Raw genomic sequence first — 13,542 nt, 5'->3', positions numbered from 1 at the left:
CTGATGTCCTCCATTGGCCCCCTGAGGCCGTCCAGGCCTTTGAGACTCTCAAGAAGTGCTTTATCTCGGCCCCCGTGCTGATTCAGCCCAACCAAGAGGAGCCATTTATTGTGGAGGTTGACGCTTCCGAGGTGGGAGTGGGGGCCGTCTTGTCCCAGGGTACCAGCTCCCTCACCCATCTCCGCCCCTGTGCTTACTTCTCTAGGAAGTTTTCGCCCACGGAGAGTAACTATGATATTTGCAACCGCGAACTTCTAGCCATTAAATGGGCTTTTGAGGAGTGGCGGCACTTCCTGGAGGGGGCCAGACACCAGGTAACGGTCCTTACGGATCACAAGAATCTGGTTTTCCTAGAATCGGCCCGGAGGCTTAATCCTAGACAAGCTCGGTGGGCACTATTCTTTACCAGATTTAATTTCTTGGTTACCTATAGGGCTGGGTCCAAGAATATTAAGGCTGATGCTCTGTCACGTAGTTTCATGGCCAATCCTCCTTCCGAGAAGGATCCTGCTTGTATTTTACCCCCTGGTATAATCGTCTCTGCCACGGATTCTGATTTAGCTTCTGATATCGCGGCTGATCAGGGTGCAGCTCCCGGGAACGTACCTGGGGACAAACTGTTTGTTCCCCTGCAATACCGGCTGAGGGTACTCAGGGAAAACCATGACTCCGCTCTATCTGGTCATCCTGGCATCTTGGGCACCAAACACCTCATTACCAGAAACTATTGGTGGCCTGGGTTGCCTAAAGACGTTAGGGCTTACGTCGCCGCTTGTGAGGTTTGCGCTAGGTCCAAAACCCCTAGGTCCCGACCTGCGGGCCTACTACGTTCCTTGCCCATTCCCCAGAGACCTTGGACCCATATCTCCATGGATTTTATCACCGATTTGCCTCCATCTCAGGGCAAGTCGGTGGTGTGGGTGGTAGTCGACCGCTTCAGCAAGATGTGCCACTTTGTGCCCCTTAAGAAGCTACCTAACGCCAAGACGTTAGCTTCTTTGTTTGTGAAACACATCCTGCGTCTCCATGGGGCCCCAGTCAATATCGTTTCTGACAGAGGGGTACAATTTGTTTCCTTATTTTGGAGAGCTTTTTGTAAAAAGTTGGAGATTGATCTGTCCTTCTCCTCCGCCTTCCATCCCGAAACTAATGGCCAAACGGAAAGGACCAACCAATCCCTGGAACAATATTTAAGGTGTTTCATCTCTGACTGTCAATTCGATTGGGTCTCATTCCTTCCCCTTGCTGAATTTTCCCTGAATAACCGGGTCAGTAACTCGTCAGGGGTCTCCCCGTTTTTCTGTAATTTCGGGTTTAACCCAAGGTTCTCCTCCGTCTCCCCTGGTTGTTCCAATAATCCTGAGGTAGAGGATGTTCATCGGGAACTGTGCACTGTCTGGGCCCAGGTTCAGAAGAACCTAGAGGCGTCCCAGAGCGCACAAAAGATTCAGGCGGATAGTAGACGTTCTGCTAACCCCCGATTTGTCGTCGGGGATTTGGTCTGGTTGTCGTCCAGGAACTTGCGCCTTAAGGTCCCGTCCAGGAAGTTTGCTCCCCGATTTATTGGACCTTATAAGATCATTGAAGTCCTCAACCCTGTTTCCTTCCGTCTGGAGCTCCCCCCATCCTTTCGCATACATGACGTCTTCCATGCCTCCCTCCTTAAACGCTGCTCCCCGTCCTGGTCCCCCTCGAGGATACCTCCTGTTCCCGTTCTCACCCCTGAGGGGGTGGAATTCGAGGTGGCCAAGATTATGGACAGTAGGATGATCCAGGGCTCCCTCCAGTACCTGGTCCATTGGAGAGGATACGGGCCGTAGGAGAGGACTTGGGTACCTGCCCGTGATGTTCACGCTGGGGTATTGATCAGGAGGTTCCACCTTATCTTCCCCACTAAACCGGGTCCCCTTAGTAAGGGTCCGGTGGCCCCTCATAAAAGGGGGAGTACTGTTAGGGATCTGCCAGGTACTTCATCTAGGTATACTCCTGGGATTAATCAATCCACACCTGAGGCCAGACCTGCTCGACTGACACCATCTCCCACCAACCAGGGTGGCAGGCTCAGGAGTGGGAGAGCCTATCGCGGCCTGGTCTGTCGGAGTTAGCTCCGCCCCCTGTCCTTTATTACCTGCCCTGTTCTCTCCCTCAGTGCTTGTAATTCTTTTGGATTCCTGGCCCCACTGCTGCTTGCTCCAGCCTGCTTCTGCCGTGCTTCTGCCTTGCTGCAGTTCTGCTTGACCTGCTTTGCTTTGCCCCTGGCTTGCTTCTGTCTCCGTGCCCGCTCGGGTGTACTCACTTCGTCCTGGTCCTGACTGTTCGTTCGCCGCTCCGTTTCCTTGTGGCGTTCCGTGGCTATTGCCCCTTCCCTTGCGTGTTCCCTGTTTGTTTTCCCGTGCACTTAGACAGCGTAGGGACCGCCGCCCAGTTGTACCTCGTCGCCTAGGGCGGGTCGTTGCAAGTAGGCAGGGACAGGGCGGTGGGTAGATTAGGGCTCACTTTCCCTTCACCTCCTTCCTGCCATTACACCAAGGACTGAGAGTTACATATTAGAAGTAACAGAGTCCTTAGCAGCACAGAGTATTTTAGGAGAAGAGTTTGCAGATCTTGCAGGAGGTCACAGACTGAGGATTACATATTGGTAGTAGCAGGATCATAAGCAGCACAGATTATTTCAGGATCTTGTGGGAGGTCACAGACTGAGAGTGACATAGTAGAAGAAGCAGACTCCCCGAGCAGCACAGAGTATTTCAGAAGAAAAGCATTCTGATCTTGTGAAAGGCACAGGGTCATGATGTGAGGAGGTGAATAAGGAAAAGTGGGAGGTCACAGACTGAGGATTACATACTGGAAGTAGTAGCAGCACAGAGTATTTCAGGAGAGGAGCATGCTGATCTTGTCAGAGGTCACAAACTGAAAGTTAGGGTATATTCACACATTGCGGCCATATCACGGTTTGACCGAACTGCATGAATAGGTCCTTAAATAGTGAAAGGAGTAGAGCCTCCAGCAGCACAGAGTATTTCAGGACAGGAGTGTGCTGATCTCCCGGGAGGTCGCACTTGTTGGTAAGGTTTTTCTTTAGCCTTCTTTATGCATTTAGTAAACTGTCGGAGGTGAAGAGCGTTGGTGTTTCTCTTAGGACGTCTGTAGTTAGCGACTGTCCCGGGAGACTTTGGCGCAGCCGCTTTATACACACGAGACATAAATTACATCTGACATTTGATGAATCCACGCGGGCGCCATGAAGGTCACGTCCAGCACCTGAGATGATGATATTTTAGTTCTCGTGGGAATGAAGGTGACGCAGTGTCCCAGTATCCAGATGAATGAATATTGATGTAGTCGTGTGATCCTCGTGCGAGCTGTGTTTGTCATATTTCACTATTTACATATCAAATCGCCGACTAATAATTTTAGGCCTAATGACATCACTAATGACATCACTAATGACATCACTTTGTGGACTTTGGATTTTGTACTTGAAAAACTTTCAATATTATGCTGAGATATATTGCCAATATTCTGCTGCATCCTCTGACCCTATAGCTACTGGGAGACTACAGGTCCCAGCATGCCCTGACAGCCATAGAGTGTAGTCGCCTAAAATCTGGAGAGCCATTTATTTACTGATCATCAAGGTGTCTTAGACTCCAATCCCATCCAGAGCTGCATTTAAAATTCAGCTGGTGGCTACTTGGAAGGCGTCACCGTGCTGACATACCCGCTCACCTTGACTAAGCTCTCATAAAGCGCTGCCCCGCCCAGAATCCAAACCCGCTCAGCATGCTTTGTGCAGACACCGAACCAGCAGGGGGTTGGGGGAGAAAGACAATCCTCCAGCCTGAGAGTTAACAGGAAAGCAGCAAAAATGAAATAGGACAATTAAAAGGGAGCCCACTGGTGACAGGGAGTGATGGGGTGATCGCATTTGGTGGGGAGCAGACACATAATAAGACGTTGTACGCAGTGCGTGGAACCGATTCCTTGTCCTAAGGGAAAACTTTTTGAACAACACTCCTCATACATTCGCATATTAATCCCGTTTTTATTCTACAGCATTGGCGCAGTGTCTGAAGTCGCAGCAGGCGGCGTTATCGGGACAGGAACCCACAATACTGGCATCACTCATGGCATACTGGCTACACAGGTATGATGGGTCAGAGAGTGAACTAGTAAATGCCAATTGGCCTTGTCATGCAGGGTCACCTACAGTGCCCCCTGTGGCCATTTTTAGGAGAAAATAGTCATGGATGACCGTGAACGGCTGAGCGGGTTGGCTGATTAATGGATACGGACTGTCTTAAAAATAAGGCATTCTACAAAGCAGAGAACCACGTACATAACGGTCCATCAAAAATAAGCTGATCACAAGTTTTCCTGCTGCTGGGACCCGCAGCGATCAGATGTGATCTGTGGAGAAATCCGGCAGCAAGTGTTTAATTTCCCTGCAGCACCACCACAGGAGAAATGAAGTATTACACCATTCTCATTAAAGTCAATGTGGTGTCTGTGTAGTGCATGGATGTGCCGGGTCCTCCAGAGTGAGAGATGTGGTTAACTAATGAGGGTCCTGAACGGGGACCCCCCTCTATTTATTCAGAATGTCCGAATGTATCTTCAGAATCCAGCTGTCTGCTTCATGTCTTGGGCTCATGTCGCTGGTCCTATCTCCTGATGCTCAGTGGACGAGAACTGCTGGGTACAGTAGTGCTATAGACACATTACATAACGCTATATCCTTCATTATACACAGGTTGTGGCGCTGACGATGATGACGGCTTCGGGCGAGATCTTGGAATGCTCCGAGTCAGTGAACTCTGAAATTTTCCAAGCAGCCAGACTTCATCTGGGGTCTCTGGGTGTCATTCTCACCGTCACTCTGCAATGTAAGGCTGCCTTCCACCTGCAGGAGATACAGCACTCCTCCAACCTGCCAGAGGTAATATATAGCTGCTCCGAGCCCTGTCCAGCCAGGTATGACCCCCACCGTCACTATAAAGGATGAAGTGATGGCTGCCTGCAGACACCATTACTGGGAGCCTACAGTGGAAATCCATGTGTAGTGAGCTCCCCCTAGTGGTGGCGGCAAGAAGGCAGAATTTACCTTGTGACTTTACAGATGTGTGAAGGTTAAAAGAATCAAAATCTCTGTATCAGAAACATGAGGATAAATGTGTATTATAAAATAAATCACTGCAGAGTTATATATGGTGAATATTTACTGATCTACTGATGTGCTGCTAAGGCAGAATATCTAAGCCAGCTGTGATACTGTTTGCTGTGCCGCTATATCTAAGCCAATCAAATGTAATATTGTTCTATTGAGCGGTGTATCTAATCCTATCATGTGTGATACTGTTCTGCTAAATTACTGTATCTAAACACATCATCTGTGACTGTCTACTTAGAAGGTGTATCTAATCTTATTGTGTGTGTGATACTGTCTACTAAACTGATATATCTAATCCTATCATGTGTGATACTGTCTGGTGAGCCGCTGTATCTAATCCTATCGTGTGTGATACTGTCTGCTGAACTGTGTATCTAATCCTATCATGTGTGATACTGTGTGCTGAGCTGTGTATCTAATCCTATCGTGTGTGATACTGTCTGCTGAACTGTGTATCTAATCCTATAATGTGTGATACTGTCTGCTGAGCTGTGTATCTAATCCTATCATGTGTGATACTGTCTGCTGAGCTTCTGTATCTAATCCTATCATGTGTGATACTGTCTGCTGAGCTGTGTATCTAATCCTATCATGTGTGATACTGTCTACTAAACTGATATATCTAATCCTATCGTGTGTGATACTGTCTGCTGAGCTACTGTATCTAATCCTATCATGTGTGATACTGTCTGCTGAGCCGTGTATCTAATCCTATCATGTGTGATACTGTCTGCTGAGCTGTGTATCTAATCCTATCATGTGTGATACTGTCTGTTGAGCCGTGTATCTAATCCTATCATGTGTGATACTGTCTACTGAGCTGTGTATCTAATCCTATCATGTGAGCTACTGTATCTAATCCTATCATGTGTGATACTGTCTGTGGTCCCTGTATATAACTTACTCAATCCAGATCAACCTATTTTCATTCTTTGTCCAAATTTGCAATTCATTTTGCAGACTCGGTCATTCCCGTTAGTTATGTCTGTGTCATCTTACTGGTTGTCTTGTAATCCGGTGACCTCACCGTTGACATTGGATTTGATCCCTGGAGAATTGATCACATTTTCTTTATATCAAATAAATCCTCCGTCGTGGATTCATCATAAACAACATTCTGATCAATAGTTTTTAGCCCCAACTTCAAAGACATTTCCATAGCTGTTCCTGCTCTCGTCTTCTTCCACGTCTCTTATGGATTCCAGCACCAGAATGACTTTACATTCAGAAAATAAACGTATTAATTAAAGAACTGTCCCAATAATACTGATAGACCACAGATCATTGCAGTGCAACCTAAAAACTATAAGCCCCACTGATACTGTAAAAAGAAAAACAACAAATAATATCTACACCAGTGCTAACTATTACTGCCCCCAATATACAAGAATATAACTACTATAATACTGCCGCTATATACAAGAATATAACTACTATAATACTGCTCCTATATACAAGAATATAACTACTATAATACTGCCCCTATATACAAGAATATAACTACTATAATACTGCTCCCTATATACAAGAATATAACTACTATAATACTGCCCCCTAGATACAAGTATAGAACTATTATAATACTGCCCCCTATATACAAGAATATAACTACTATAATACTGTCTCCTATATACAAGAATATAACTACTATAATACTGCTCCTATATACAAGAATATAACTACTATAATACTGCCCCCGATATACAAGAATATAACTACTATAATACTGCTCTTATATACAAGAATATAACTACTATAATACTGCTCCTATATACAAGAATATAACTACTATAATACTGCCCCCCTATATACAAGAATATAACTACTATAATACTGCCCCTATATACAAGAATATAACTACTATAATACTGCCCCTATATACAAGAATATAACTACTATAATACTGCCCCCCTATATACAAGAATATAACTACTATAATACTGCCCCTTATGTACAAGAATATAACTACTATAATACTGCCCCTATATACAAGTATATAACTACTATAATACTGCCTCCTATATACAAGAATATAACTACTATAATACTACCCCTATATACAAGAATATAACTACTATAATACTGCCCCCTATATACAAGAATATATATACTATAATACTGCCTCCTATATACAAGAATATAACTACTATAATACTGCTCCCTATATATAAGAATATAACTACTATAATGATCTTTTTTATTTGAAAACTTGCAACAAAATATTACAATGTATTTACAAGACAGTCATGACAAATATAGAACAAAACTTGTCTCTTAATAACATCACAAATATTAAACAAAGCATGATATATTAATATTCCTCCAGTATAAATTCAAATTATTTTCCATATCTTTCCTATACACAGTCTTAAGACTTTCCAAGATATTCTGCCTGACAGTATTACAGGAGAGTTCTTCTTTATTGATGACCAGGCTGCATCGTGCACACCACAGATGGTACAGGGTCACCACATTTCTGACATATAATGAACTTCTATCATATACACTAAGTTCAGGCTGGAAGTCTCCATACAGTAGCTGAGAGTATGGCTGTCCCACTAGATGTGGTAACTGCAGGGACAGGGACACAGCTTCCCATAATTGTATACTGAAAGGACACTCTAGCAGTAGATGTTCCATGGTCTCTAGTATCTGGGGACACTCTTCTCTAGGACAGAATCTGTCCAACATGAATCTACACTTAAGGTTGGCTCTAACATACATTTTGCCATGGAATCCTAACCATGCCACGTCCCTCATGTGCGGAGGAACTCTAGAGTCATCCAGGATTTTTGCAGCCTGTCTTATATCAAGGCTCGGGGCTTCCCTCAATTGTATATGGACAGTGAACTGACATCTAAGGAGCTTCTTGTACAACTCCTTCCTATGGAGTAACTTGACATCGTCATACAATATCTTCCATTTAATGATCTTCCTGATTATATTGACTCCATACCAAGACACGTTATTCTTAATGCGCCCTGAGATCCTCTTTATGGGGTCACCTATTGACCACACAGACACAAACTGCTGGATCTGACTTTTAAACAAACTGCCCCATGGCTTCACCTCAGCATTCTTACAAAATAAAAAATTCTTCATCAGAAACATAAGACTAAAGAAGAGCTCCGGGCAGGGCATGGAGAGACCACCTTCCTTATGAGGGAGATAGACAATGTTCCTCCTGACTACATTTACCCTGTTACCCCACAAGAAGCGGAAGAAAACGTTTGTCAGTCTGGGAAGTAAAGTATCCGGTACTGGAAACACCACACTGATATATAGGAAGAGCGGGAGGAGGAAGCTCTTCAACAGGCGGACCTTCTCCTGATACGTCAGCCGCCAGTGCTTCCAGCTCAGCACCTTCTGCTCACACAGCGCTAACTTCTCCTCCCAGTTCACCTTCCCTTCATCCACAGCTCCAAACACAACCCCCAAAATCTTTATCTTCTCCTGAACTGTTCTGAAGGGCACCGAGAAGACATCGCTGTCACTTCCCAACCACAAGGCCTCGCTCTTCTCCATATTCACAGCAGAATTAGACACCTGGGAGAACCTGGCTATCTCTTGCTGTAGAGCTGCACAGTCACCAGCAGAAGACAACATGACCGTCACGTCATCCGCATAGGCGCAGAACTTTATCTCCTCTACTTTATTCTGCAAATGACATTTCAACCCCATAAACTTTTTATTGTCCTGCAATTTCCTTAAAAATGGATCCAGACTAAACACATATAATAATGGGCTGAGAGGGCAGCCTTGCCGCACACCCGACTTTATACTGAAGGCGTCTGCCAAGTGACCATTAATCAGAGGCCGGCTAACTGCCTCCTTATACAGAACCTGCAGCCATTGTACAAACTGCGCAGGAAGGCCGTACTCCAACAACACCTGATACAGGTAGTCATGATGGACTCTATCAAAGGCCTTACTCTGGTCTAAGCCTACTATATATGTCCCCACCTCATGCTGCTTAATATAAGTCATGGATTCTCTCATCAGCAGCAAGGAGTCCTCTATAGTCCGGCCTTTCACACCACACGTCTGATTAGGGATGATGAGATCATCCGCCACCTCACTCAGCCTGTAATACAAGATCTTGGCCAGGATTTTATAATCCGTGTTCAGCAGGGACAATGGACGCCAATTTTTTAAATCTTTCTGATTTCCCTTCTTTGCTAGGAGAACTAGAACAGATTTATACTGCGATTGTAAAAGTTTCCCAGCAGAGAGGCAATCATTATATACCTGCACCAGGTCAGGGGCCAATAAATCCCTGAACTCCTTATAAAACTCGCTGGTCAGGCCGTCCAGACCAGGACTCTTCTTGGTTTTTAAGGAGTCGATGCTCCTCTTTACCTCCTCCTCAGATATAGGGTCAGCCATGCCATCTGCCTGCGCTGGATCTAATTTTGGCAGGGTCACACTCTTCAGATAGGCCTTTATGTCGCCATCTCTAATCTGACTCCCTTCAAACAGTTTTCCATAATAATTTCCAATGATTTTATGAAGTTTTTTCTGTTCTGATTGCTCCATCCCGTTCTCATCTAATAGACTCACCAGACGTTTCTTACTAACCCGGTTCTTACAGGCAATAAAGGGATCTGGGGTATGAACCCCCCAACTATCAAACTGGCCTTCTGCCTTCAGGGACTTGAGGCGATCATACTGCAGCTGTCTCATCTTCTGCTTTATCTGGCGGATGCTCTCTCCGTCTACCTGCTCTCCACTATTCATCTTACTATATAGACGGCTCAGTAGCAGTCTCAGGGCAGAATACCTCATATACTCCATATTACTCCGTCTCTTTGCAGCTCTTATAATAAACTGCTTGATGTCTCTTTTCATGTCCTCCCACCACTCCGCTGTATCATCGCACATACACTGGGTAGTTCTCCGGTCGTTATAAAATGTGATAAAGGACTCTTTAAACTGTGGATCCTGGAGCGCAGAGCTATTTACCTTCCAGTAGCCCTTACCATAGACCACAGCATCGTCCAGATCCAGCGTTACACTCACCATACAATGGTCGGAGAACTCTATAGGACTTATCCTATACTGAGAACACTTCAATTCTTTCTTAATGTACACACGGTCTATTCTGCTTGCATGACCTCCCTTATGATAAGTGTAGGCTTTACGACTACAATGTAGACCATAGGGGTCCACTAAATGAGCCTGCTGGACTAGACTATTGAGAAAATTTTCATCATATCTCAATCTTTTGTGACTACTGGAACGATCCACATTACTGGAGACACTATTGAAGTCACCACTCAAAATAAAGACCTTAGAAGTAAAACAATAGGGCTTAATATTTTGGAATAATTCCCTCCTCTCTTTCCTGGTTTGCTGGGCATAGATATTAATGACTCTATAATGTACAGTGTCCAGGGTAAAGTCCAGCATCAGGCAGCGGCCGGAGCAGAGCTCCAGGACTTTCTCCACTTGTACATCCATATTATTAAATAGAATTCCTACGCCATCATTTCGTTCCAGTCCAAAGGACCAGAATGATGGTCCGTGTCTCCAGTCTCTCTTGGCTGCGTACACCTGAGCATTGCTCTTCAGATAAGTCTCTTGTATAAAGATGATGTCAGATTTGTCGTCAGACAGACGCTGGAATATCGCCTGCCGCCTGCTCCTATTCTTCACACTGTTCACATTGATGGAGGTGATTTTCAGCATCATCCTGGTTACAGATCTTTCCTACTTTTTTTCCTTCTTCCACTGCTATGTCCCGTTACACCCCATCTTTTGGTGGACATTGGGGGGTCAGAGTCTTCATCCTGAGGTTCGTCGTCTGGGTTGCGTGAGGAGACTTGCTCCATCTCTGCTTCTTCTTCCTGGTCATCTTCTCCCAGCGCACAGTAACGTCCCCCCGTTATCGCCAGCACTGGAGACTCCGGTGATTTCTTTGCAGCAGTGATTTTTTTCCTCGAAGAATCATCTGTTTTACTTCTCCTTTTAACCGTCTGAAATCCCTCCTCATCCATACTAGTCGCTGCGGCTGGATCAGCTGGTTCTTTACTGGTCGCTGCGACTAGATCAGCTGGTTTTTTACTGGTCGCTGCAGCTGGATCAGCTGGTTCCTTACTGGTCGATGCAGCTGGATCAGCTGGTTCCTTAATGGTGTTGGGCAGATTTTTAGATGTTTTGGTGACAGAGTGACTGGATATTTTACTTTTAGCATGACCTCTATTTTCAGTGGCTGGTGACACTTCTGCAGCATCCACAGATGGGACATTCGTCCCTGGAGCAGGGTCTCTGGTACTTCGGCTTACATCATCGCTGGGGCTTCCAGGTTCTGGGGTTGTATCTACACATATGGAGACATCCTCCTGCTCTTCCTCCATGGCTTCTTTAAAGGTCTCCTCTTTATTATGTTCTGCATGTGGACACTCCCGGAATGTATGTCCAGGTCCTAAGCACAGGTTACAGATGACAGGTCCTGTACACTCGTCCTTCACATGCCCAAACTGACCACATAGTGAGCACTTAATACGGGAACAGTTGAACGCCAGGTGTCTGCCCCCACATCTATGGCACCGTCGCGGTTGACCAGGGTAGTAACATATGCCTCTCTCCGAGCCCAGGTAGAAGGAGTGCGGCAGATGTCTGGTCACTCCATTCTCCTGAACCAGCTGGATCTTGACAGAATATCCTCCATTCCAGATCTCCTCCTCATCATAGATCTTTGTTGGCAGTCTCTTCACTTCACAATATCTGCTCAACCAGTGCAGCAAATCTGCCAGAGCCACCACCTCAGACTGGAACAGGACGGTGGCGGTGACTACCTGGGGTTTAGTCAGCTGGATGACATGTAGATGCTCCCACATCGCGTGCTCCTTTGTATCGTTATAAATACTCCAGAACAAGTCTAGACTATATTGCAGCTTGAAACTGATGTCATAATTCCTGCTGGAGGGAACGTGGATCAGAGCGAACACCTCAGAAGCTTTAAACTTCATAAACTCCTTCAACAAAACTTTCCCAATGTAGAGTCTGGAAGGGATGTTTTCCTCTGGTCCTGAGTACCTGATTCTGACCGCGTTCCTCCTCTGAGGTGTGGGGTTAGTCGGTCTTGTGACGCTGGAGAACAGTCTCCTGTACTGAGGTCTGTCAGCAGGTGGGTCAGGACTGGACCTCTCCTCAGCTGATTGTACTGCAGATCCTCCTGTGTCTGCTCCTGATCGCTGTGTAACCTGCACTCCATTCACTGACACTGCGGACGGCTGAACCTCCAGCACAGGGTCTGCAATGTCCGCCTCAGCCTGTGCCGCTGGTTCATCAGATATCAGACTGTCAATCACCGCGGTGAGCGAGGTCTCACTTATAATGTCAGTATATGCGGCACTTTCTTGCTCACTCCCAGCAGTGCCACTCGCATTCACTTCATCAGTACTGCACATAGAGTCTACTGCAGTTAACCCCTCGTCAGCTGGCACACATTTCTCTGCAGCTTTAGCAGCATTTTTGTTCACTGATTGCACAGACCCCACACATGATGAGAGATGTGATCCTCCAGCCACTGCACACTCATATCTTCCAGGCACTGGCGTAGCTATAGGGGTCGCAGCGGTCGCAATTGCGACCGGGCCCAGAAGCCAGGGGGGCCCACGGCCCCCCGCACCACATCAATAAAAAGTTACTATAGTAACTAGGGCCGCGGGCCCCTGTTACTATAGTAACATACTTTACTTACCTTCCTGGTTCCGGATCGCAGCGGAGGTCCTGACGTCAAGCGCTGTGCGCAGCGCATGACGTCACAGCGCTATGCCGCCGCGCACAGCATCGAGACTACAGAACTCCCGCCGCGGCCGAAGAGGAAGGTAAGGTTAGCCCTGACTGGCGGGGTCCGACTCCCGGGACCCGCCAATCAGCTGTTTTGAAGGGGCCGCAGCACTCGTACGAGAGCTGCTCCCCTTCATTCCTGTCACTTCATTCCGGTCACACTGTGAATCGGTGTCGGCGATTCACAGTGTGAGCGAGTAGTGAAATGAAGGGGAAGCAGCTCTCGTACGAGTGCTGCGGCCCCTTCAAAACAGCTGATTGGCGGGTCCCGGGCGACACATCAGCTATTGATGGCCTATCCTGTGGATAGGCCATCAATGTTTAGGGACTGCACAACCCCTAAGCCTACGGTGTATCAGGCTTAGGGGGCCCATGAGACAGGATCACAGATTGTGTGATCCTGTCTGCTGGGCCCTGTATCTAAGCCAATCACATGGTAGGCTTAGATACATGGCCCATGCGTGATCCTGTCTGCTGGGCCCTGTATCTAAGCCTACCACACTGTAGGTTTAGATACAGGGCCCCAGCACACACTAATCTTATACTGTATAAGATTACTGTCTGCTGGACCCTGTATC

The 13,542-nt window shown here is 46.4% G+C and overlaps 1 protein-coding gene across 1 annotated transcript in view; it reads left to right on the top strand.

Annotated features, from left to right (window-relative positions):
* LOC142759700 (L-gulonolactone oxidase-like) overlaps window positions 1-13,542 on the top strand; it is a 167,850-nt gene that overhangs the window by 25,660 nt on the left and 128,648 nt on the right. Inside the window, exons 5-6 of the mRNA XM_075862169.1 lie at window positions 4,057-4,147; window positions 4,754-4,939. Coding sequence (XP_075718284.1) covers window positions 4,057-4,147; window positions 4,754-4,939 — 277 coding nt within the window. The remainder of the gene's footprint in view (window positions 1-4,056; window positions 4,148-4,753; window positions 4,940-13,542) is intronic.

This window comes from Rhinoderma darwinii, chromosome 4 (assembly GCF_050947455.1).
Source record: "Rhinoderma darwinii isolate aRhiDar2 chromosome 4, aRhiDar2.hap1, whole genome shotgun sequence".
Taxonomy (NCBI): Eukaryota; Metazoa; Chordata; class Amphibia; order Anura; family Rhinodermatidae; genus Rhinoderma; species Rhinoderma darwinii.
The sequence above is the reverse complement of the archived record's forward strand: the minus strand, read 5'-3'. Positions and strand labels throughout refer to the sequence as shown.